The sequence below is a fragment of the Erithacus rubecula genome (genome assembly GCF_903797595.1).
Source record: "Erithacus rubecula genome assembly, chromosome: 20".
Classification (NCBI taxonomy): domain Eukaryota; kingdom Metazoa; phylum Chordata; class Aves; order Passeriformes; family Muscicapidae; genus Erithacus; species Erithacus rubecula.
Window position 1 is genome coordinate 11,604,429 of NC_136672.1, and position 25,534 is coordinate 11,629,962.

General features: G+C 44.7%; 2 protein-coding genes across 3 annotated transcripts in view; both read left to right on the forward strand.

Moving 5' to 3' along the window:
• Positions 1-25,534, forward strand: part of LRRC45 (leucine rich repeat containing 45) — a 69,633-nt gene that overhangs the window by 26,695 nt on the left and 17,404 nt on the right. The gene's annotated exons all lie outside the window — the stretch shown is intronic.
• The window catches only part of ASPSCR1 (ASPSCR1 tether for SLC2A4, UBX domain containing), a 28,804-nt gene that overhangs the window by 1,224 nt on the left and 2,046 nt on the right, over positions 1-25,534 (forward strand). For both annotated transcript variants that reach the window (XM_079323295.1, XM_079323296.1), the window contains 12 exons: positions 1,639-1,739; positions 4,476-4,533; positions 5,334-5,407; positions 6,332-6,749; positions 11,179-11,318; positions 12,653-12,734; positions 13,576-13,642; positions 14,411-14,473; positions 14,759-14,811; positions 23,712-23,763; positions 24,455-24,524; positions 24,857-25,032. In XM_079323295.1, coding sequence (XP_079179421.1) covers positions 1,639-1,739; positions 4,476-4,533; positions 5,334-5,407; positions 6,332-6,749; positions 11,179-11,318; positions 12,653-12,734; positions 13,576-13,642; positions 14,411-14,473; positions 14,759-14,811; positions 23,712-23,763; positions 24,455-24,524; positions 24,857-25,032 — 1,354 coding nt within the window. The remainder of the gene's footprint in view (positions 1-1,638; positions 1,740-4,475; positions 4,534-5,333; positions 5,408-6,331; positions 6,750-11,178; positions 11,319-12,652; positions 12,735-13,575; positions 13,643-14,410; positions 14,474-14,758; positions 14,812-23,711; positions 23,764-24,454; positions 24,525-24,856; positions 25,033-25,534) is intronic.

Consider the following 25,534-nt stretch of genomic DNA (forward strand, 5'->3'; position numbering starts at 1 on the left):
CCCTTTCCCAATTTTTATTTCAGTTGCATGTGGAAAACATTGTTTCCTATAATACAGTTCTTTAGTGAAAAATGGAACAAATTTCCTTTGTGATGGCAGGTGAGACAGGAGCATCACCAGTAGAGCTCTGGTGTTTTCTGCTCTTGTTTAAATATTTGTACACTTAGATGATAATTGTCACTGGTCTCTTATGTTATGTAGCACTGGGGTTTTCGAAGAGATGTTTCTAATGGACTGAATAGAACTTCGGGACATGTTTAGCTTTGAACTGTTGCCCAAAAACTGATGCAACTGGTAGTCTGAATTTCTGGGCTGTATTCTTACAAAATGGTGATGTCAGCTGTCATCAGTGCTGTAGCTGAGAATAATCTAAGGCTTGTCTCCCATGTAGGAGAAAGCAGGAGGTTGTGTTAGTGCTGGGTTGAAAGGACGTTGTACTGTCGTCTCATTATTAATGTTGCCACTGTTTCCTGTACGTAGAAAAATTCCTGTCTCCTGTAGATGAGCATTTGCAGTCCTGTGAGGGCTGGTGGGAGCCAAGGCAGATGACAAACTTATTTCTCCATGGAAATCACAGGGGATTGCTGGAATGTGTGATGTCTCTTTGCCATCTCTCTGTAGCCCCTGCCCTCACACTTGCACGCACACCTTGCACTCGGAGGCTGCACTCAGAGTGTTGGTGGGGATACACAGGAACACAGAATGAAAGAAAGTTTTTTGGCTATCTTGGGCTAATGTCCTTCTCAGGCTTTGGAATAAGGCCAGTTTTTGTGGACTTCTGAAAACTAAAGTTGACTGGAGAAGCCAGGTTCTGTCTAGTGGCTACAGGACTCTGTATGCTTTTCCTTTAGACAGGTGAGCTAATTGGGAAAACTGGAGTTAGACATTATGAAAAGGCTGAATATTGTTTAAAAGGTAAAGATAACACCTGAAGTGCTCAGCCATTCTCTATCTCTTGGTTAGCTGCTAAACTTTTCCCTTGGGACTGTCAGGAGTTTGAAGTTCTTCAGGACTGACCCCAGCATGTGTTCACTTCAGAAATGTCTTGGATTTTTTTTTCTTTTTTTTTCTGTTAGGAAGAGGTAGGGAAGCAATTTGCTAAAGTCTTTATGGTGCCTGATAATGTATGTGGATGTTTGCATGCCACATTGGAAAAGACCTGTTAAAGTGGGCAGCTAGCTGGCCCTTGCCTTTTTCTGGAGCTGTGCAAGAACTCGGTAATTGAACGACCAGAGTTACTGTTGAGGTTTTTTGTTACTTCACTCCTGTATGTGAAAATGTGGTGCTTAGGAAGCATTAGTGAGTCACAAGTTACAAATGTAATTTCTTTGGACTGGTGATGGTTGTTTAGGCCTTCAGTAAGGCAGGGATAGATGGGGACTGTTCATTGCTAATGATGGCACATTATTTGGAATGTTTGCACTGGCTTTTCTCTGAGTGTGTTCCAGGTGAAGATGCAGCAGGGAGAGGGCCCATGAAAGCTGGATAGTATTTCAGGATGGCCTCCCCCATGCTCAGGAGCCACCCATCCCACGAACAGGAATTCAGGATCAACAGGAAGCACTGAGCTATTTTGAAAGTTGTGAAGAAAAGTAAGTTTTGTTTCAATTTTCAGCCAAGTGCGTGGTGTTGTTACAGGTTCGGATAGCACTGCAGCTGGATGATGGCTCCCGACTGCAGGACACCTTCCTCTGCCAACAGACCTTGTGGGAACTTCTCAACCATTTTGCAGAGATCAGGTGAGCCATGCAGTGACAAAATACTTTCATGCCGCTAATTACTTGTTACAGTGACCTAGCTAAATCCTTCAGATTTGTCTAATTCACATTTATTTGATTGTGATTTCTCCTTTATAGCAGAGACGTTTGCATTTTCCTTGCTCTTTCAGATTTGACCATCTGTAGTTTTATATTGTTTTTAATCCAGGAGTACCACTCCTGACTCAGGCCATATACTAGTAAGAAACTGCTAAAGCTGTGAAGACACTGGGATGGATATGTTGCACAACCTTCCTTTTACACAAGCCTGTTTGGAGTCAAGTTACTGCTAGAGCTGTGTATGTCAAGCCTGGATGATCCTGATCCCCAGAGTTTCTGTGCTGCAGTTCCCTATGGAGCAGGGGCTTCTTTCTTACGGGTTGCTGTTGCTTTTGAGGCTTGCTGTTGTGCAAGTTCTTCAAGGAAATCTGGAGCTCTTGGCAGGTTAATGTGGAATCTTCAAAAAACTGATTGGATCCTGTTTAAATGGAAGAATTTCTGGCTCTACATTTATTGAATATGTACTTAGGTTAGAAATCTTACTATTTTAGTCCAGTCTACATTGAGTGCTACCTCTTGTCTTTAGTTTTGATTTTAGAAGGCCATATTGTAAAGAAGGACATTTCTTTTCTGTTTTTTGTGGTTTGGAAGGGGAAGCCTATAAGCTGTGACAGCCATTCTGTTTTTAATCATGGACCAGGTCTAAAATGTGACAATAATTCATAAGTAAAGAAACAGTATTCATGTAAATGCTAGAGATAAAATAATTATTTTTTCTTTTAATTGAGGAAAGAGGTAGGACAAAAACCATGGAAATAATTTTCCAGTTTTGGGACTGCTGGACTGGTGGGAGGTGGTAATTATTGACAATGACAAATAACCGTTGTGTGGCTTTCTCACATATTAGTTGTTTCTTTGGTTTAAAATTTGAGCTTTTCATATAATTTTACTCTTTTGAAGTGATGTTATTGGCTACAGGTCATTGTTGTACTAGTAGTTAATATACATATTGCTCTTCTTAAGCTTCTAACTGCTGCAGTGTGCTAAGGATTCATCACTTCAGTTCAGGGCACGGCTGCTCTTTTTTGCCCTCTGGAAGCTGAGTTCAAATGTTTGGATGGACTTTGCAATCTTGATGGAGTTCATCAAGTAGGAAAGGTGCTGTGTGTGGTTTAGTTACAGAGCAAGCTGGATCTACAGCCATCTGTATGGATTTCACGGGCTGAGTTGCTGTTCAGTGTGTTTTGATTCAGCTGACTAACTAGTCAGCTAATTGTTGATGTTTGCTGAATCCTTCCTTGGACTTTTCGACTGGAGATGTTTTCCTGGAATGCTCAGCTGCTCTAAGTGCGTGAGGGGAAGTATTCTAAATCCACTGGAATTTCCCCTGGGTTTCCAGCATCCATCTTTGCTAATTGGGTCTGAGGAAGGTCTGGAAGCTATTGTGGGGCTGCTCCTCCTCTCAGCGTGCAGCAGTCCTTGCACAAGATGTTTACAGGCCCTGTCAGATCACTACATGGAGGGATCTAATCTGTCGCCGCTCCCCTTCTGAAGAGCAGCACATCAAAGAGCACAGTATGTTTGATGTGTGTGCTTGCCTCAGTGGCTGCATGTCCTGGATTAGCAGCAGCTGGAGGAGGAGCCTGCTGCTTCCAAGAGTCAGACAGAAATCAGTCTCTGGGGAATCTTGTGTGGAGCCTGTGCTGCAGGGCTGGATGAGGGCACAGTGCTCTCTGCCCTACGAGCAAGAATCCTGCCTTTCTCTCTGCCCCTCTACCTGCCTTTCTGTCTGTCCCTCTGCCTGCCTTTCTGCCTGTCCCTCTGCCTGCCTTTCTGCCCCTCTGCCTGCCTTTCTCTCTGCCCCTCTGCCTGCCTTTCTGTCTGTCCCTCTGCCTGCCTTTCTGTCTGCCCCTCTGCCTGCCTTTCTGTCTGTCCCTCTGCCTGCCTTTCTGTCTGCCCCTCTACCTGCCTTTCTGTCTGCCCCTCTACCTGCCTTTCTGTCTGTCCCTCTGCCTGCCTTTCTCTCTGCCCCTCTGCCTGCCTTTCTGTCTGCCCCTCTACCTGCCTTTCTGTCTGTCCCTCTGCCTGCCTTTCTGTCTGCCCCTCTGCCTGCCTTTCTCTCTGCCCCTCTACCTGCCTTTCTGTCTGCCCCTCTGCCTGCCTTTCTGTCTGCCCCTCTACCTGCCTTTCTGTCTGCCCCTCTACCTGCCTTTCTGTCTGCCCCTCTGCCTGCCTTTCTCTCTCCCCCTCTGCCTGCCTTGCAGTTCCAGCAGCTTTAGGGGCTGTTGTCCATAGAGCAGTTGCACTTTGGAAACTCAGAGATTCATTAGTCATTATGATTCTTCACTGCTTGTGTGGGGTTATTCATTTGGTTCAGATATTTTCCATACATTTTTAGAAGATTCTTCAAGGAATACTGAGGCACATGAACAGTGATGAGCTTAAACTTATCTAGTAAGATCAGCTAATTTCAGGATTTACTTTAATTATTTCTTTGTTTCTAAACTTTTAGTCTGTGTTTAAGAAAAAGTGAATGCATTGAAGCAAATTGTTTACCTGATGTCTAATAGTGATCCTGTGAACTGTGCAGTGGTTATTGCTGGAGAAACGTGGAGGACAGTGCTGGCAGCTGATTGCACTTGGTGCTGTTACCCTGTGCAGCTTTTGGAGGGGGTAGGCTGTTCTGCAGATGCTGCAGTGTTTTGCTCTTTCTTGCAGGGAGTTGATGGAGCAGCATGGTGAACTGTCCCCAGTCTGTATTTACATGCGAGATGAGGTAAGGCAGCAAAGGCCTCTCAACTGTCTCATGTCCCTAAAACAGAAGAAAACTTAGCTCTGCTTTCCAGCCTGGAAAGTGTTTCTTTTGAACTTTCTTGAGAGGGGAAGTAGAAAAATGTTGGTCTTTTCAAAGCATGACGTGTCCGTATGGAAAAAAGCTCTTGGAACGCAGCCGTGCGCCGTTGAGACCTCTGAGCCCATAAAATGAGCTCAGTGACCTATTTGTGTTTTTCTTTCCAACTTCTTTTAAAGCTTGAGTCAAAACAGTGTTTTCATTTTAATAAATATTTGCTTTTCTCTGTTTTGATCTTCTGCTATTAATGTTTTGTTAAATATTTTGTATGTGGATATTATGGAATTCGCTTTCCCTAGCTGTGCCCTTTGCTTCCCACTGACCTCTGTGGACAGATTGTCTTTATTCTGGAGGAGGTCATTGCAGATGGATAGGGGGTGCATGTGAGGAACATCTGTCCTGCAGCTCTGGGATGTTGCCTGTTGTTTAACTTCTGACATAAAAGTAGCTTTGCTGTAGTTGGATCCCACTTGGATGTGTTTATGGGATAAAAATGTATGTAGGTCATCTTCCACTGAGATGGTTTAATAAGCTGTGAATTTGGTAAAACAGGACAGGTTGATACAGATGGATTCAGGCCTGATTTCCAACTGCAGGAGTGTGTTTTCACCTGTTTCTTGTGTTGTGTGGTGTTTCTTTGGATACAGGCTTCTTTCAGTAAAGAGCTTTACGTGCTTTTCTGGGGAGTCAGAGGCCATAATTACTTTCCTCTGGTTTTGTTGCAGATATCAGGAAAAGATGCCCTGGAGAAGACAACACTGAAATCACTTGGCCTGATTGGAGGCAATGCCATTGTCAGGTTAGGAGAAGCAAAGTTTAGCCTCTTTATTTTCCATTTCCATTCTGATGGCGAATTAATTTTGTTTCAGATACCAAAAGAAAGACAAAGAAAAAGAAAAAAAAAAGTCACTAAAAAGGACACCAAGCTAAAACATTGCAGCACTCAGAAATTATTGCATTTGCCTGTTTATCTCAGACTGCTGCCCAGATGTGCTTCTCACAGCAGCAGATGCTGGCACTGACCAGTCATGTGCAGTTTAAAAGAGCTTGTTTATTTGTTTCTTTTTTTTGTTCTTTTCTTCCTCCTTTGAGTGGAACAGACAATTCAAAGTTAAAAGTCTCTCTGAGAGGGCAATCAGCTACCACTTCATTCTTCCCTGCTCTGGGTCTCAGGCACTTGACTCTCAGCCCCTGCAGGCCCTGCTGGCTCTTGGGATGTGAGTTTGGGACAGGGGCACCTTTCTGTGACCTCCTGACCAGCTGTTTGCAGTGCATACAACAAGCAGGAGTGATTACAAGCTGGGCTTTACAACTGACTGCTGTTTTTCTCTGGAAGGCAGTTTTCTTCCAGAGGAGTGGGTCCTGTTCTGTTGTTTTGCACAACCCCCTGACCCTCTACCTCACACTTCACAGCAACTGCAGCTTGTTATCTGTAAGCATCTGGAAGAAGAAAGTTGTTAAATCAGGGTGTTTTTGAGTCAGCTGTTGTCTTTGTGTTGTGGACACATTAAGACTAGGGAGGGCAATACTCTTAAGGTTAATATTAATTATTAGAAGGTAACTTTAAACCAGATTCACCATGTGATTAGAGCTCCCAGAGGTGGTGGGGAGGAAGTGTATCCCTGGGGAGAGCTTGCTGCTGTGGAAAGCACAGTGACCACTATTTTACCTAAATTCACTTAAATTTCACTTTATTTTTATTCCTTTTGGTGTCTTCTTGAAGAGTTGTCCTGAAGAAATGCAGTTCATCTGGTGGGGAGGAAGCTGTGGGTGCCATGGTGCCTTGTGATGAGCCAACAGTGGAGCAAGGCTCTGTGGAAGGAGCACTGGATGTGCCTCTACCTCAAGCAAACACATTTGCCAAGGACTTGGAGCACACAGGTCTGGCTGTATCTTTAAACAGCTGCACACACAAGCAAGACTCAATTAAAGATTCTGATGCTAGCTTGGAGGAGCTGTGGCATTCCCCAGAGCCTGAGCCTACCCCATTTGTCCCTTTTTCTGGAGGTGGAGAGCATCTGGGGGACTCTGCTGTAGCTGTACCATCTTCAAAGCTGCCAACAACTTTTTCCAGCCCTGGAGGCCCTTCTAAGCCAAAGAAGTCTAAGAGCAGCCAAGAATTGGGAAAGGAGCAAGAACAGGTAAGGGAAAATGTGTTTGCAGATTGGGCAACAAGTTGGTTTTTTTTCATCCTGCCTTGCCTGAGGCTGCACTCCCATGAGCAGTGCAGATTTTGGACTTTTCCCCTGTGTCACAGGACCAGGTGCCTCGATGACATACAGCTCTGCCTGAGTTCAGAAAGGAAGTAGGAAGGATTTGAGTTCCTGCTTCTTTTCTGAACTCAGGCAGAGTTTGCTGTCCAGAGGCAGGCAGGACTGCAAATCTGTAGGTCCTTGATGAATAGTTCAAATGGAGGCAACACAGCTGTATGAAGTCACAGTCCAGAAGGTCCTACACATCAGTGCCTCAGATTTCATGAACAAATGCCCACTTTGTTAGCTGAGCCCTGTGACTTAATTTCCTTAGTATTGGAGATGAAACAGAAACCTTCCATCCTTTTCCTTTTGTATTTCTGCTTGCTTATAGACATGTTTTTTGTCTTACTCTGAAGTATCTTGCTTTTTAAATGGTCTGCCTCTCTCTAACTATTTCCCAGAAAAAACAGATTGCACATCTTACCATTGTTGGTGTCTCTGAAATAGAACTGTGTTTGTTATAATTAAAAGTGCTTCAGCCCATGTTGAGATACCAGAACTGGTGGCTGCAAAGTGCTGTGATGGCATCCCAGAGTGACCTGGCAATGACATTGAGGTGTGTTTTCTGTAGGCAGCTGTATGGAGTTGAGTGCCTTCAGGAAGGTTGGGTAGGGTAACATGAAGTACAGGAGCCATTCAGTTAATAATTCACTCTTGCTGCTGTGCACGGAGAGTTTCCCATTCTGGATTCTCAGTGAGCAGCTCTTTTCTTGCTCCTTTGGTTCATCACTGGGACAGGCTTTCATGTTGAGAGATCCCCTTGATTGTTTCTGACTCTTGGATACCTCCTAGAGCTGGAGGTTTGAGTCTCCTCTGTCTGATCCAGCCAGGATTGAACAATAGAAAGCTATAAGTAGCAAGGATGCCTGAGGAGCTCCAAAGGGAGCTTGGTCCAGGAGGAATTTAGCAAGACTGTGGATGCCTTCACATTGATGTAGAGACTCTACCTTAGTTGACTTCTTTGTGGTTGCAGCCTGTTTTTGATGAGTTCTGAATTGTTTAGAGAGAGAAGCCAGACCCTGGAAAGACTCTGGAGCAACTGCACAAGACGCAGAAAGACGCCATGCCAACCTTCAGTGGTGAATGTTTCAGTATATTCCAAACATGTTTGGGTCTGTCTGATCAGTGTTATTGAACCTTTTGGACCAGACCCTTAACGTTGAGAGTTAAACATAAGTCTGGGTGATTTGTCCAGTCTCATGTGTTGCTTGCTTCAGTTGCACCCTTGTCTGTGAGGGAGTTGGGAAGGAGCAGTTTGTCGTGTCTGGGAGGGGGGAGAGGTGCAAGGGTTTGTGCTGGTGTCCTTCTCCAGTCCTGCTGGTGACACTTGTCCGTGCCCTGGTGGGAGAGGCAGGGCTCCCCATTTCACTGAGCTGCCACTGTGATGTGGAGCTGTGCTTTGGGCACGGGCTGAGGGACTCGCATGAACCCATGGATTTCAGTCCAGTTCAAACCACTTCTGAGCCAGCCCTTCCACTCTGAGAGCAGCTCTGGAAGCAGCTGCAGATTCTGTTGGGGGAGTTGTGTCCTTGTGTTAAACAGCATGTGATTTTGACGGCTGCTTTCAAGCCCTTTGATCTCTGGTACTTTTGCTGCTGATTGATTACATTTTGCTCCCTCCTCCACTCCTGCATCTTCCACTCTCCTCCCAGCGGCAACAGCCAAGCAGGGCTAGCCACATGGCATCTGCTTTTTGTCCTTTTTCAGTCCTGGGGAAAAAAACCCAAAACAAAACAAATTATTTTTAAACATCAAAGGTCCATTTTTGTAAAAGAATCTTCCCATTAATGCTTTGCCTGTGTGTGGTTTTTGAAGCTGAAGAGAGGCTGGATAAAATCTGTGCCGGCATCCCTTCGTTTCTTGGGCTAAGGATGGTTTACAGACAGCTGCAAGCTTTGATGTCAGAATGTTAATTATTAGAAGGTAACTTTAAACCAGATTCACCATGAGATTAGAGCTCCCAGAGGTGGTGGGAAGGAAGTGTGTCCCTGGGGAGAGCTTGCTGCTGTGGAAAGCACAATGACCACTGTTTCACCTGAATCATAAGGCTTTTCCACAGCTTACCTGCTTCCCTTGGACCAGGATGGTGACCATAGAGTGAACTGCATTCTTCCTGACACCTGGCTTTGTCACAGAGTCTGCACTTAGGTAGATGCTGCTGTGAATATAGGGCTTCAGCCTTGTGGTGAAAAGTGCCTGACATTTCAGCTTTGGTAGAAGAACAGGCTTTGGAGAAGGAGGGAAACCTTAGCATAGTGTCTTTGGCTCCTGGAAGAAGTAGGACAGCAAAATGTACAGCTTGCTTTCCTCCAGTTTACATAATGGAAAGTAGAATACTGGTGTGATGGCCATTTACTGTTTCAGGAGATGGTTACCTTTTATCAAACACTGCGTGTGTGGTGTGCAGGGAGGTGGGTTAGTATTCCTGCAGTCTCTTCTGTGATCATTGTGGGAGGTTAATTTTTGGATCCTGTCTTGTGCTTTAGGATTGTTGGAGCCCACAGCAAGAAAGAGGACTGAACACTTAGGACTGCAATATATGTCTGCCTTGTGCCATCTTGTGCTTCCCAGTGCCTTGGCAGGTGCCATTGGCTGTCACCATAATTTGGATGGGAGCTCTTTCCCTGTGGAATCCCATTGCTGTTGGGATTAACTAAAGTCCTTGTTTCAGAAGACACAGAGCCAATGCTCAATGGTAACTTCAGGATTTCTAATGCAGACTTTGGAGTTCTCTCCTTGGTACCCTAGCACCCTTCACAACATGCCACAGGCTGTTCCTGCTCAGTCTTTTGGGTTTGAGCTTTTTCTGTTTTCGCTGCGTGTTTAGAATGAAATGAAGCTGGAGCCTGTTTGAGGGAATCCCCCGGGTTCTTGGGGAGGCTGGAGAGTTGTGCTCTGGCTCTGATGCAGGTGTGCCCTGGCTGGAGCACGGTGGGCAGTGGTGGGCTCATGCTGCAGCACCACCACCCCTCCCTGCCCCTGGAGAGCTGCAGGCTCCTTCAGCTGCTCCTTTGTTAGGGCTGACCCTGCTCAACTTTCTAAAAGTAGTCAAAGGTTCCACCCACACAACCTCCATCTTTTAATTTCTCAAATTACCCTTTAGAGCCCACAAGTAGAATGAACATTGCCTTGTAATTTGTGTTGTGCTTTAGACAATTGAGAAGACTCCTGCTCCCAAGTGGCCAGTGCCTGGGGGAGGGGATGGAGGAAGGAGTACTGTGTTAATTAGGATTGGGAAGAGTGTATGAGAGAATGAGGAGAGAAGAAATGGGTTCGTTCACAGAGCCTGTGGCATTGTTGAGCTGACAGCTGTCTAGGAAGAAATGCTGGATTAGCTACCAAAATGTTTGTTCCTGTGAGCCTCTTCAGCCAGGAGCTGTGTCCTCCCTGCATCTCCTGGAGCCTTCAGTATGCTGTTCTCTGTGCTTGCAAGCTTTGTTGCTCCAAACACTTTTGGAATTTAAGAAGTTTGACTTGTTTGAGAGCCAGGAGGTGTAACTGCCTCTCTATGCTTGACTCTGTTCATGGTTTGTTTTCACATGCAGGCACAGCTGCTGCTTTGGGCAAAAGAGACTAGCCAGCACAGAACCTTTCCTGAGGAGGGATCCATTAAAGTCCTGCTGCCTGCAGAGATGGCAAATGCTCTTGATCTCAGTGGTTGGGGCTCGGGTTTGGTTTTTTTAGGTGATTGTGGGTCTTGGCGTTGGCTTGTTTTGGTTTGTTTTTGCATAGCTGCAGCCCCAGTTGCACTGGGAGGTTTCTGTCGTGACAGGCAGCTCTGGAGGAGGGGAGCAGGCAGCCAGGCTCTGTGTGCCCTGCCAGCCTGGGTGCCTGCTCCCAGCTCTGCTGCACAGGGAGTGCATGGCCAGGACATGCCCTGGGTGCCCTGCTGCAGATGGTGCCTGCAGAGAACTGCAGCAGAGAACTGCTCTGCTGCACCTGTGAGCTCTGGCTGCAGCACAGCCTGATCTCAGGGGGAAGCACTTACCTTGCAAGGGCAAAACCAAAGGTTGTCACTGTCTAAGGGATTTTTCTGCCCACCAGAAACTGGGGTAAAATTTTGAAAGGTGTGCAATGAAGCCCTGCTGTGGTTTAGTTCAAAGAGCTGAACAGGTCAAAAGACAGTTTACAAATACTGTGCCTCTACTCTTTCACAGGAACCTTGTAAGATAAGCAAAGCAATGCATTTAATTGCATAAATTATAATAGGAATAATTATTCTATTATAATATTACTTATTAATTAATTGCTTATTATTATTTATATATATAAGTATAAATAAATGCATAATTGAAGCTGATGTTTTTTTCTGTAGCTTGTAGAACGTGAGCCCCTTATATGCCACCTAGACCTACTGGAACAACTTCCTGATGATCCAGAAGAGCTCCCTGATGAGTTTTTTGAAGTCACAGTGGATGATGTGCGGAAACGTTTGGCACAGCTGCAGAATGAGAGGCAAGTTCCCTTTCTGCTGTGAGTGAGATTTTCTGTGTCCTGTGCTTGAGCAGAGTGATAGTGATCAACAGAGCTTGTTGCAGTTTTGGCCAGTAAGAAACACCTCATATTCTAAGTAACAGAATTAACCTTTTATTAGGCCTCATCAGAAAGACCAACTTAGCCACGAGTCAAGACCTGAGAATGTTTGGAACAGGTTCACACACACACACACAGAAATTATAGGGAGCTGAACTAAAAATGCATTGCACTGTTCACGTAGCTTGCTTTCAAATATTCATGGTTTTACTTCATTGAACTTCAGTTCAGTAAAAACTTACAGGAACATAAACTGGCCTTTCTGTCACAGCAGCGTTTTGCTGTCTGTATGTTCCTTAAATAAATTAATTTCATGAATGTATTTTGTTTCAAGTGGGTCAAAACATTCCTTTAAACATTACAATAACTCTCCAAGACTGTGAAACAGTCTCCTTTATGCTATAGCCAAGTCCAAGTTGAACTTTTTACTTAGGGTTGATTTTTTTTCCCACAGGCCACTGAGTACACAGAACATGGCCTGAAAATTGCTCTGCTGCTTGTGGGTCTGGAGTATTTAGTGGTACAATTGTAGAATCATTTGGTTGGGGATTACTGGAATACAGGCCCCCAAAAAAGACCCAATTTCCAAATTTGCTGATGCTTTGCCCTTACAGCCAGAGATAAAAATAAAGGCAAGTTACATATTGGTTACTCAGATACAAAGAAAGGCTGCTGAAGCTGAGTGTGGCATCTCTTGGGTCTAAGCTAATTTCTTATGGGAAAATATTGTAATTGTATTGTAATTGTTTTCTTAAATTTATTGTTTCCTCTTAAATACAAGTAGACATTTTTTTTTCCCACTATTCCTTTTAATAGCTGTCTACAATGACAGTTCTTGAATGACCTGAAACTTTTTGGTTTTTTTTCCCTGTTGCTAATACTTACTTTTTGTGCTGGCATTGTTTTTCAAGTTCAGTAACTGTTGTACCTCTGTGGAGTAATCATGTCCAACCCTAGCCTCTGCTTTATTGGATTAGTAAGTCCATCTCTTCTGGAGTAGCCTAAGCAGACTTTCCTGTCCTCTTAGGATCTTTTGTGCATCTGCTGCTGTGAACTTCCTTTTAAACTTGTACAATGGAAGGATTTTTATATAGTATTGTTGCTGATGCTCAGTAGTTTCAGGAGGTGGGGATAATGCTGTGAGAAATACATCAAACAGTTGAGCAATTCTCATCAGATTGGGTCTTCTGCTAGCTTAATAAAGTAAAAATACACCATAAAATTACAGACAACTTGCCTCCTTCCCATGTCTGTAGGAAACGCCTGGAAGAAGCTCCCCTGCTAACAAAGTCTTTGAAGGAGTCCCAGCTGCAGGAGAAGTTGGAGCGTTACCCAAAGGTATTACTTGTTAGTTTTCCAGTCCCTTTGACTAGTCCAGACTTGGGGATTGAGCACCTTGGGTTTCAGTTGTGATCAACAGGCCCTTAAGCTACTCCTGTTAAGACTTTTCAAATTCCCATCCCTGTTAATTATTTGTGGGACCTGCATAACAGTTGTGCCATGTGAAAGCAGCTGTGCTGTAACATGGTAATATGTCCCTGGCTGAGTGACAGGCAGTAGAGTTGCTCTGTTCTGTTGTAGATGTCTCAAAACCTTTCTGATGTGCACCCCTCAGCCTGTATGACTGAGCCCTCCTGCCCCTCTCTCTGTAGACATTTTGTTGGCATCTCATTGCAAGTTAAATGACCCAGTGTTACAAGTTGGATTTATTTTACTCTGTGACTCTGATCCTTGTGCAGTTCTCAAGTGAAGTGCTTTCTGACCAAGCTGGAAGTGCAGAGGTCAGAGGTATGTCAGGAGCATTCCCACTGCTGTGGACAAGTTAGGGTGCCAATGAACTGTCTGCACCTGTCCATGAGGAACTGTCTTTGTTGTTTGTGCATACTGAGCACAGGGAGCTCTTACTCTCTGCTGCATTTTACATCGTAGTGCTTTGGCAGAGGGGCTCTCGTGCCCCTTTGAAAGCAAGACAGCCCTGGTTCCCTGAGGAGCTGCACAGCACTGTTAGCCAGGCTGCTCTTCTATTCCTGTAAATACCTCAGATCTCCCCATTAAAAACCAGCAAAACCACAAAAAACACAAGTAACAACTCAGAAAGCCACCTTGCAGATTCTAAGCCCAGGACAAGTGTTAGAGGGCAGTGATAACCATGTCCTAATGGGCTTTGTCTCTGCTTCAGGTGGTGCTGAGAGTTTGTTTTCCAGACCGCCACGTGCTGCAGGGGTTCTTCCATCCCACTGAGACAGGTGAGATGATCAGCCCTGGGCCTGTGCAGCTGCCCCGAGCCAGGAGACAGCCTGTCTGAGCAGGTCTGCCTGCCAAGAAAAGCTGCTCTGGAAAAGCAGCACTAGGTAGTTGCACTGTCATTGCAGGGCCCCTGAATGAACTGAGATATTTTTGGCTAGTTAAATTGGCTAAGGGATACTTGGTGGAGTTGGTAAAATATTTGTCCTTGTGTGGACAGGAGCTGTCCTGCTTGCTGTTCCCTTGTCTGTGTCTAAATGATGTGTTACTGGGATGCATTTACAGACTTCCTCTTTCTTAATGCATAAAATGTTTTTTGGGCAAAAACAACACCCCCATCCCCAATCCAAAACAAACCCCAAAAAGGAGGAAGGGAAAAAAAAAAATCTCTAGCAACTGTACTAAGAGAGGATGGACCTTTCTGGCTTTGTCAGTTCACAAAAGGCAATCAGGCCATGCACGAGGTAGCTCTTACTGTTATTACTGGAGATCTCTTATTCTCAGCTGTCAGCCGTGGTTACCTGCAGAAACATTTTTGATAATTTGGTAGGCACCCTTAGATTTTTCCAAGGGACCAACACATCAAAGTGTTTTGTTCTGTTTGTTTGTTTTCTTCTACAAGAAATTTGTGATAGCAACTGTGTACTTTGGAGGAAAAGGCAATCTCCATACCTTCTAGAGGGCATTTCTGCTGTTACAAGTTAGTCTTCTTGCCCAGCATTTGAAGAACCAAATTTAATTTAGCAAACCTTTCTCTCCTTTTTCCACAGTTGGCATTTTGAGAGACTTTGTGAGAAGCCACCTTGCTGATGCAGAGCTGCCATTTTACCTGTGTGAGTGCTGTTGGTAATATGTGGCCTTATTTTACAAAGCTTGTTTCTATCTGTGGGCTGTTGATGCCTGAGGTACCATCTGGGCAGGAGTGCCTTCCCTAAGGACAGCTCCACAGTGCAAAGGTGTAACCTGCTCCCTGAGCCATGCTGTGCTTTACCTGAGAAGCAGCCTCAGTGGGGATGTGACACTGCCAGCCCTTCAGAGAGCAGGGATGCCTCCCACACCTGTGTTTGATGTTCTGCTTGCTAGGTGGTTCTGTTTTATAACTTGTTTTTTAACTTCAGTTGTTGCACCTCCCAGAATCATCTTGAAGGATGAGAGTCTGACGCTGTTTGAGGTAAGGACTGACACGTGGGCTCTGATTCTCTGGTTTGTGCTTCCCTTAACCCTTCCTCAGCCTCAGTTACTTTTGAAAGATACAGTCTGTGATCCCTGAAGGCTTCTGCTCAGCCAAGGCTGGTGGAACCAGGTGTTTTGGAGCACAAGCTCTTCACCAGAAGAGGTCCACCTTGTGCTGCAAGAGGCAGAGGCACGCTGGGGCAGGGGTGGGATGTGATTGTTTGGAACACAGAGCTGCAGCTGTATTTAACTGGAATGGTGTGAGATGAGCTGAGTGTGCTCTGTAGCTGGACCAGGATGGTGAGAGATGTGGCTCGATGTGGACAGGGAACTGTTTCCCATTTCTACACTGGGACCTAGAGGCCATATTAGACAAAAATCTGGGCATTTTGAAATCACTATGTGAGAGTCAAGGTACACTCAGAAATATGCATTCTCTTTGTGTAATTTTTCTCTGAAAATACTTGTTATGGGTTATGTCTTCAAATTCAGATTCCTGAGGCATAGAATTCCTTGTCACAGGGAACTGTACACTACAAGTATATATTGATTTGAGAGAAATTTAGACATGTTCAAGGCAGATATTTAGTAAGTGTGTCTTAATATTTAGAAACCTTCTCAGGAAGCTTCTAAACTGAAAATTGTTGCTATCTAATCACTTATAAGCAAGGACACTCTTTTCTGTTCATTTGATTTTGTTCAGTGTTCGGGTACTGGCAGGATTGAATGGACATCTGCTTGCCTATGCTGGTTCTGTCCTTGGGAGAGCTGTGTTCAGTGCCAGGGGCTGTGCAGCCTGTGTCCCTTGCTGGGAGCCCTTCAGCCCTTTCAGATCATGATCTGTCATGGCAGGAATGATTCTGTGTGTTTATAAACATTTTAGTTGGATGAAGCATCAAACAGGAAAAAAGCAGTTCCTGATGAGAGCTTGTCATGCTGTTCTGGTTACCCAGACTGCTGTCAATGACCACAGAGGTCTGACCTGTGAGGATGGTGCCTTTTCCCAGTTTGGGCTGGCTGATTCTGGGAGAAGCTTTGCTGCCATTAACCAATGTAAATCCTTATTCCTCTTTAACTTTCACCATGCTAGTGCAGGCCCAGTGCCATAATTCTCCTGCTTGGATAAGTTTTCCCTTTTGCTGGGGTTGGGTAGCTGGAAGAAAGGGGCTAAAGGGCCTTTCTTGTCTGGACAGAAACAGGTGTGGAAATGACTGCAGCTCTGTGTCCATGCCCTCTGTGTCCTTGTTGATGTCCCTGGTGTTTGGAGGTGTCTGTTCCCAGTGGGGCTGTGCTCCTCAGCCCCAGAGCTCTCAGGAGCAATGGCCCTGGCCCAGAGCAGGAATGACAGAGGTGATATTTGTGGGGTAGGAGGGGTTGGGACCTGCTCACTGCTTCTCACGTGAGGTTGTGGCCTTGCAAGCTGAGAAATCTCCAGTGTGGGAAGAGGTTTGTGTGGGCCAAGGGTCCCTTTGGCTGTAGAGCAGCTGCAGGCTGTGCCCTGCGTGGGGCTGGGCTTTGTGGAGACCTTTCCTTGGAGGGGAAATGTCCTGTACCTCAGCTAAAGCTGCCCTTCTGCTCCCTCACCTGGAAGGAGGGAGGTGAAAAGACAAAGCTGCTCTGCAAAGGCAGGAGGGAGATGTACTTTGGGAAATAATGGCTTTGGGGCTGGGCAGAAAGGAGCTCTTGCTCTGAGGTGAGCTGGCAGCACGCAGCACCCCTGGAGTGAGAAGGTTTGCTCTGGAATGGAGAGCTGTGCCCAGGTGGGAGTGGGAACTGTGTGCTGTGGGTGGGGGGCTGTGCCCAGGTGGGAGTGGGAACTGTGTGCTGTGGGTGGGGGGCTGTGCCCAGGTGGGAGTGGGAACCAGGTGCTGTGGGTGGGGGGCTGTGCCCAGGTGGGAGTGGGAACTGTGTGCTGTGGGTGGGGGGCTGTGCCCAGGGTGGGAGTGGGAACTGTGTGCTGTGGGTGGGGGGCTGTGCCCAGGTGGGAGTGGGAACCAGGTGCTGTGGGTGGGGGGCTCTGCAGTTCTTCTGGACATCTCAGGAAAAGGGAGCTTGAGTGAAGTAACAGTACAAGGAGTTGCTCATATTTTTTGATGTATCTTTGTTGGGTTTGGAGGATGTGTGGAAGGTTCAGGAGGAAGTTTGTCTTTAGCAGTAATACATCTCTTTGAGGGTTCAGGTGGTATCATGCATCTGCCAAAATTTGCCACTTTTGCCCCAAATACTGCATGTCAGTCACATTAGCTGGGGCCTCTTGGGATGCTTGGCACCTGATGTGCTCCCCTTGCTGAGATGCCTGCAGATAACCTGACTCTTGATTTTTCCAAGGCAGGTCCTCCCATAGTGCATCTACCCATTCTGGATTATTTTTCAACATTTAACTGTCACGTTATCCCATGTCCTAAGTTAGCAGTAGACTATCCTCCACTCTACAGACTACATTGGTGTTATTGGTAAGGGAAATAGGATGATGTCTGAGGCAGTAATGTGAGCACATTTGAGCATTCAAATATTTATAAATTACTGAAATTTGTGCTGAAGCCGATAATAGAAGTGTCTGCAGATGGTGGAGTGCCATATTACCAATAATTCTGCTCTATCCACGCTCTTCCTCCATTCAAGCTGACAAGTTTGGCACCACATGCATTACATCTGATTACTTGCAATGAAGGGAGAACCTTTTGCTGCTAGCAAAAGCAGGAAAAAAGACAAATGTTGGCTTGCTTGCCAAGATACTTGGACTGAAAGAATTGTCTGAAGTGAATTCTCCCAAAATCTGTGTGTATTTACAGTATAGTGAACACACAGATTGGCACCAATGTGGAGTTTTTGGAACCCATAAAGACTTCAAGGCATTGCTTTGATTTTTTTGTTGTTGCTGTTTTTGCTGGCGGCCTTCTCCTCATGTCCCTTGAAGTGTTTTATAATGTTCTGCTCTCCAGAGCTGATCAACCACAGGCTTCCCTGTTGTAGCACTTGGCTTTGGGTTCCTTATAGCTCCAGTGGCTTGTTTGTTTTTTTTCTAGGCTGTCTGAGCTTTTCAGAGTTGATTTTTAGCTTCTTTCTCCTCCCAGAAACAGGCGGTTTTGTAGTGCATTTCTGGGGTGGATTAGTGGAAAAAAATCATTGATTGCTGTGTTAATACTAGGAAAGATTTAGCAGAGAATAGGAATAGTGGTCACTGGAAAAGTCGAGGAGCAGAGAGGGCAGGAGGCCATCCTCTGTCTACAGAGGAGTTAAAGGGATCCACAGGCTTCCACATAAATATTTAGGTCTTCTAGTCAGATCTTAGAGTGCACTGAGTGGTTCCTCTGTGGCATACTATGAGGCAGAAATCCAGACGAGCTGTTTGTTGCTTTCTTTGCCTTTGGTTCTCTTTCCATATCCTATCATCTGTTAATGCCAGTTTGGACAGTATGTCTGGCATGCTTGTTCAGAGAACCTGCCTACAACTCAGCCAGTACAAAGCCTTCTCTTTTGGCATGAGTCTGAATGCAATTTTAGAAAAAATTACTTCATCAGAGTCAGTCCATCAGAGGCATTTCCTGTGGCAGACCTTGTGGTTATTGCACTCACTAGCAAAGAATATTGCAATTAATACTGAAATTCATCCAGCACAGAGGACGGCATTCACCTAAAAGTCTTGGTCTTCTTCATCCAGGATTTTATCATCTGGCTTCATTTGGTAGCAATCTCACCTTGTTTTTGTGGTGAGATCTGTTCCTTAAGCTCACAGAGACTGTCCATGGCTTTGAGGACAGCTGGGTTCTTTGGTTCCAGTGGGAGGCTTCTTGCACAACTGAATTTGGAGTGGAAATCCTGCCCAAGATGTTCACTGCTACTGTCACTTTTGAAGGCCAGATCTTTTTGATCTCACTTATCAATGTCTCAGTGAATGCTCCTTGTGCTTGGGTTCCTCCATAAGCAGCCTTCTCAAATCAGTGTTTTTAAATCTTATCTTTGCCTGCGAGTTTCAAGGATCCCCCGCCCTGGCTGGGTCAGATCTCCTCCGTGCTGGCCACAGCATATCCATCTCCTCTGGCACTTGGAGTCCACATTGGGCAGCTTTGTTCCCAGGTTATAAACATGAACTGCTTGATCTGTCTCTTTCCCCGTGGCTCTGGTGTTTATTTCAGCAATGCTGTTCAGTGTTGCTAGAGAAACTTTTGATCCACCGGCCTCGCCGTTGAATTTTCCAAGAGCTCGTTTATGTGTTTGGGGTGTGTGTACTGTGCAGTATTTCATGTTGGTAGCTTGGGTTTCTCCTTCCATGCGAGTGTTCCTTTGAAGTGCTTATTTTCTTATTCATCTTCCTAACATCAGTCTAGCAGCAGACCTGTGGCACTCTCATCTTCTCAGATTGTGTAACGGAAAGAATGCTGCTCCTTCTGGCAGCTGCAAGCAGCCTCTGCCTGGTCTGGCAGCATTGCTCTGTCAGGGAAGAGAGCAGCTTCCCAAAATAATGTACATCATCTGCAACGCTCTGTTCTAGAATTGTTTTGCATATGTATGTCTGAGAACAGAGGAAGCATTGGGGTGTTATTTGTCTGAGATATTTTCCGTGTTCTAGAGAGCAAGTCACTAAAACATGCAGTAGAACAAAGCAGAAATGTCTGTCTGCTGTACCACAGCTGGTACACGAGGGGCTCTTGTTCTCAAGGGGTGTTTCTGCCGTGGGATGAGGGATGCAGAGCCCGTGTGGCACTGCACAGCCAGGACACTGCAGGCTCAGCCATCCCTGCCTGAAACTGGGGTCACTCTGCTCTCTGCCTTCAGGCTGGATGTGCCTGTATGGGTTACAGGCTGGGCTTCTGGTCTTCACATCTCTGAAACAGAAAGTGTTCATTTAAACTCCTGCAACTGCAGCTGAAGCTGTATTATATCTTTTTAAAATCTGAGAAACTGGTCATTTAGAATGATACTTACTAAATGAGGAGGGCAATAGGCAGAATATTGGCTTCCTTTTCTCCTTGCCTCAGTGACTTTCTAATTCCTTCAGAAGAAAGCTGTCCTGTGGTATGATCTTGGAGGGCCTCTGGAGACTTGCATGCTTAGTTCTCATTGCTGCTGCTGCCATCCTGTGTGACCTTGAGTAAGTTCTCTTTAGGTCTCAGTTCTTCATCAGTATAAAAAAGAAAAGCCCCAAAAGAGCAGAAACCCACAAAAATAAAAACAACCCACAAACTCAAAATGTTTTTATTTGCATTGCATCTGTGTAATTGGACGATGGGACACCATTTTCAGTTGGATTTCTAGGTGCAATAAACTGGTGCAGTAAATCTGACTGTATGTTACAAATATGCCTTGGACAGCACAATTTGAACATTATGGTTCAATAGATTAATAGCATCTATTTCCCCAGTCAGTTTTTTTGGCTGCAAATCAAAGCAGCAAGGAGGAGAAATGCTGGATGTTGGAGTGTAGTAACGGGCTGTTGGCTCAGTCCTGTTGTAGTAGTTCTCTGCATATAAGTGAGTGGAGCTTTTTGAGTTACTTGTTTTGAACATCCTTTGATTATTTTGGTCAGTTTGGCAGGCTCAGTGTGATTCTAAGAGTTCTCAAAATCTATTCTGATTCACAGATGTTCAGAGCCCTGTGCAGTGAAGAACTGTTCTAGAAACATTGGCAGATGCATTAGAACAACTGCAAACATTAAACAACTGACTTGAGGATACAGTTTTCAGGTGATGGTCTGCCCAGTGTTTGATCATTACATTCTTAGGTGTGTTAAAACATGCTAAGGGCTTTGACTTGGGTCTTGTATGTTTTCATGGACAGAATCTACTAAAACCTTCCCTTCTTTATGCTGAGACAGTCCTTGGGCAGTGGAATCATTCTACTGGCCTGGTTGATCTTTTTTTTTTTTTTTTTTTAATGTGAAATTGCTGCTGATTTAAATACTTTCAGATTATAAAAAAACTGTGGGGCAGCATAAGGTCCTGCCAGTGACTGTCTAGAGAATTCCCAGGTGAGATGTAGCTGGCTGCTTTCTGTGCTGCACCCTCGGGAGTGCTGGGATTGAGGTGATGCCTGACAATTGCAAAGGAAGGTAGACCAAGGGTTGTGTGCATGAGCCAACAGTCTGCTGGAATTGAAGAAAAATAGCTTAATGGATAGAGGTTTGGAAAGAGGGGACTCCATGCTGGTGAGTCCTAGGAAAGGGTAGGGGTGCAGGGAAAGGAGCCGTGGGAAGGATGTTGCATATCAGAGGGCTGCTGTCTAGCTCCTTTATGTTTCTTTCAATTAAGATTTTGAACTGCAACATTTGGATTGATGTTTTGGCAGCAGTGGAAATGGTTGTGGACGGGGATGCTGAAACTGTGAGCTGTGGTTATGTGAGGAGCTGTAGAGGTTTGTACTGGGGCTCAGTCTGTCTGTGTGTTTGTTGGTTGAGTGGGTCTGTCTAGCTCTTGGTCTGTGTTTCTCATCTCTTTCTCTCTTTGTGCCTCACACAGGCCCTGCCATGAATTTTCTCTGACCCCTTGGGGCCATTCCCACATAAGGCTTTGATGTGTGTGCCCAGAGCTTGATTGACAAGGAAGTTTCAGTGGCAGCAGCAGGGAAACGAAGAGAAAAGGGCAGGGCTTTGAACTAAAGGGCTTTGAGTTCTGAGTTTCTGTGCTTACTTATCTCCTTCAGAATGTTAATTATTTACCAAGATAATTGGTTGGGAGGCAAAAAAAAAGAGAGGGGAGGTTATTAAAAAATTCCAACACTAACACACTACAAAAACCTCATTTTCCAACTTGCAGCTGGCATGAAAAGGATGTTGTGTGTAAAAGGGCTTGAGTGTATGTGTGTTGGGGGCCCCTTTTTAAGGCACCCATTTCCTAAATAGATGAAGCTGTAGAAACATCAAAGCTCTTGTGAGAGTTTTTTCTGGAGTTTCTAAACCATGTCAGGTACTTTGTAATTAAAAAAGTTTATTGAGAGTTGTCTTTGTGACTGCAGCAGGCAACCTTAGGCCCTGTTGATTGAGGAATTAGATGTTAAAAGACCTAATAAATAATTATTTTGCTAAAATATCAGTTCAAGGCTGTGAATTCACCTGGATGCTTTAGCAGGAGCTAAGCCTTGGGGTAGAGTGATAAATGTCTCCTGTTTCAGCTTAGCATGATGTTGACTGTGCTGGATGACACAGTCTCTTGTGGCCTCTGGATTAAAGTAAAAAAAAAGTGTAATCCCATATGCTCATCTGAAGCTTGTAGGCAGGAAGAGAGGTGAAGCTCCTGCATTTTGTGTTCAGTTAATAGGATTTTATTAGTCTCTGTATTCAGCAGCAGTCCACAGGCTCCTTGGTGAAGATCAGGGTTCTGTTGAATTCTGGTATTGCTGTTCTGGATTGGGTCCAAGGACCATCATTCAGTATCCAGCTTGGGCTGATGGTGGCAACAGAAGCCCAAGGAAACTCCAGAGCAGCCAGGCTGCCCTGCAGAGTTCCCAAGTACGTCTGAGTGCTACCAAGTGGGGCAGTGGCTTGCTTTTATCTGGTTGTTTTTTTATTGGAACAGTGTGACAAGTTGAGTGTTACTGATTTGCCAGGGTAAATGTAGACCATTAATTAACATTTAGCTGTACAGTTTCTTGCTATAGCACTACTTGCTTCTTTTACACCATGAGGTTTCTTTACCTGTCTCTTAGTACAAGGCTTCCTAAAAGCTTAACAGAATTGCTTCATCTAGTTATTCTTTATGTGGTATTACACTGGGATATAATGCAGGCAATCAATATGATGGATTTTTTTTTCCAGAATCCTTTCTGGTACAGCTGGTTATGCCATATCATATTAATCTTCTGCATCTCATACTCTTTTCAAAAATCTAAGCCTGAGCTTGTAGTAGTGTCTGTTTTTAGCATGGAATTTAATACCTTTGACTGTCTTGCTCTGCATTTCCCTTGGGAACCCTTGGGTGCCCCACTGGCTGTGGTGCTTTGTAATTATTTGCAATAACTGGGTTATTCTGAAGTTGTGCTGTGACACTGGGGCAGGTCCCTCCTTTTTACATTCAGGTGCATTTGTGATTCCTTAGCTCAGCAGGGGGTGGGTGAGACCAGTTTCATGGTTTCTCTGGTGCCCGGAAACAGACCAAAAGATACTGAAGGGACCTGCATCTGCCATGTGTGGAGAGATGGAGAGCCAAGGTTGTTCTGCCTGGAAAAAGGAAGCTCTAGGTGGGTCTTGTCAATGTGTGTAATAAAAGACATGGGAAACAGCAAGGGATATGGTCCAGAGTTCTTAGCAATGTCCTGTAAAAGGACAAGAGGAGATGGACACAAATTATAGGAACTTCCATTGAAATAAAAGGAAAAATAACTAAATCCCCTGGATTAAAAAAAAAAAAAAAAAAAAAAAGTTTGAATATGACAATTATTTTTATAAGTAGGAACTAGGAATTCAGGTTGGATTTATAAAAGGAAATTATTAATCCTGGAGATAAATTTCAACTACAGACAGGGTGTAAATGTCATAAAATGATTTAGAATAGATTTTGGGAGGGCAGAGCCGAATTTTTCTTCTCATGGTGTTCAGCCACTCCAGTCTTAGAAGACTCTCCATCATATTCGTGTTATCTGCTCAGCAGTGGAGAATCTGGGTGCAATACAGTGGTGTGAAATAGGGGGACAGAGGAGAGGGAATGGCAGAGCAGTCCTGCAGTGAGCACTTGCTTTAGAGGTCTCATCACCTGTTTAATGGAACAAATCATAAATTTTTCTTTCATGTCTTACTCTGAGGGCCTGTGCTCTTCACAAGGTTAAGTTTTCCTCACTTACAGATAGTTTGTGACCTTGGCTTGAACTCAATGAGTTTATCTGTAGCTGTCTAACCTGCCTCTAATCATCACAGTGAGCTGTGAAAGCATCACCAGAGTGATTCCTTCTTTTCCCCTTTGGCTGCAGGCGAAGCTTTTCCCTACTGCTGTGGTTCATTTTGGATCTGAGGAGTGCAGGGGTGAGTGCATTTCCTCCCTCCTTCAGCTGACTGTATAGCTCCTGCAGTGCACTCAGTATTGCACCCTTACTGTCAGAGTTCTTCTGTCCAAGGAAACTGCAGTCCTTGAGAGTGCTGTGCCCCCATTCTGACTGGCTGAAGCTCTTCAGAGCTGCTTCAGGCAGTTAATTGAGCACAGATTGAACCTCCTCTATGGCATTTGCTAGGCTGGGGAGTAGGCATTGTCTGCTGTGGGATCAAAAATGATAGAAGAACAACTCTATGGAAAAGAAAACCCTGTTGTTCAAAATGTTAACCAGACAAATGTCTGTGGAATGCTTTTGCAGAGCTCCTGTGGTAGTGGGCTGGCTGGAGATGGTAGAAGAGATCTGAACCTTTGCTTCTTTGGTATCTCTGGTGTATGCTTAGAATCCCTGTTTCTGCCAGAGACCAAAGTATGCTCTGGCTTCACAGAAAACTTCCTGAGATGCAGTAAGCACTGAAAGAAAATGTCAAGGTCTTGAGGTTTGAATGATGAAATAGAACACCTCTGAGTCCTGAAAGAAACTGGTGTGATTTCCTGCTTGAGGAAGGTGATGCAGGTTTACTGTACTATACCATACTGCAGGTGGTTTTTGAGCTGAGAACTACGTGATACTGTGGAGATGAATCTGTGTTACCAAATAAGTGATTTGGTTTCATTTCTGAACAGCTTGTTACCTGAAATCAGACCTGCTGAGCTCTGCAGTTTCTCGTTCTGAAGCTGATTCATTGGTAGCCAGGTATGTTGGGGTTGAATGGAGTTGCAAATGCCTTATTATTTCAGGAATGGGAAGCATGATATGAGCCCATCTTACTGCAAAGAAATGTGCTTTGAAGATACTAGGACTTCTCTCCAAAAACAGTCCTACTGTCATACTCACCTTGATAGCTTTGTCCTTTGCAAAGTAGGAGTGAAGTGACTTAAGTAAATGCTAGTGCTTCTATCATGGAAAAATAAGAGCTTTTTCAATTTAACTTTGAAAGTTTAAAGGGGATGGTAGTACACGGGACTATTATGAAAAAGAAGCTTTATTCTACTTACTTATTTCCTTTTCTGTTATTTTTTGTTCAGATCATTAGTTCCTTCTGCTTCATCAGCTTTAGCATCAGTGGTTCCTTCCCTGTCTGAAGCAGAAGTGGGAAGTGACAAGAAGACCATTGAGCAGCCTGAAGCAGCCAGCACTCAGGGAGCTCCACAGGTTTTTAGGAAGGCCCCTGGGAAAATCCCCAAATGGCTGAAGCTTCCAGGTATCAGTGAATCCCAGGAGAGCTCTGCTCATTCCAGACTGCCCCAAAAGGCAGCCTCCTGTCTGCTCTGTTGGATATTGATGGTATTGTTGCACATGTCAGCTTATACTTGCAGGACATTTGGTTCAGTGCTTGCCAGTCATAAATTTGTTGGTGACTTGAACCTCAGCCTTCACTGGAGAAATGTCTGAGTGCAAATTTTGAACACTGGAAGCCTGATTCCTAAGCCATATGCTTGTAGCATTTTTAACTGTGTACTGAGCTTGATGTGCTGAGCTCTTATCTCTGCCAGTGTAGTTCAAATACTGACAGGTAGGATATTCTCATACCAAGGGCCCATGTAATCTGTTAAATCTCTGGCATAACTGTCCTTTTGCTGCTGTAGTCTTAGTTTTAGTACTTTTAATTATCTTGAATTTTTTAGTTGATCTTCCTTTTTTTAATCTTCACTGCAAACCAGTAGGGGTTTTCCATAATTAAGATTTCAAGCGCCTGTTAGGGT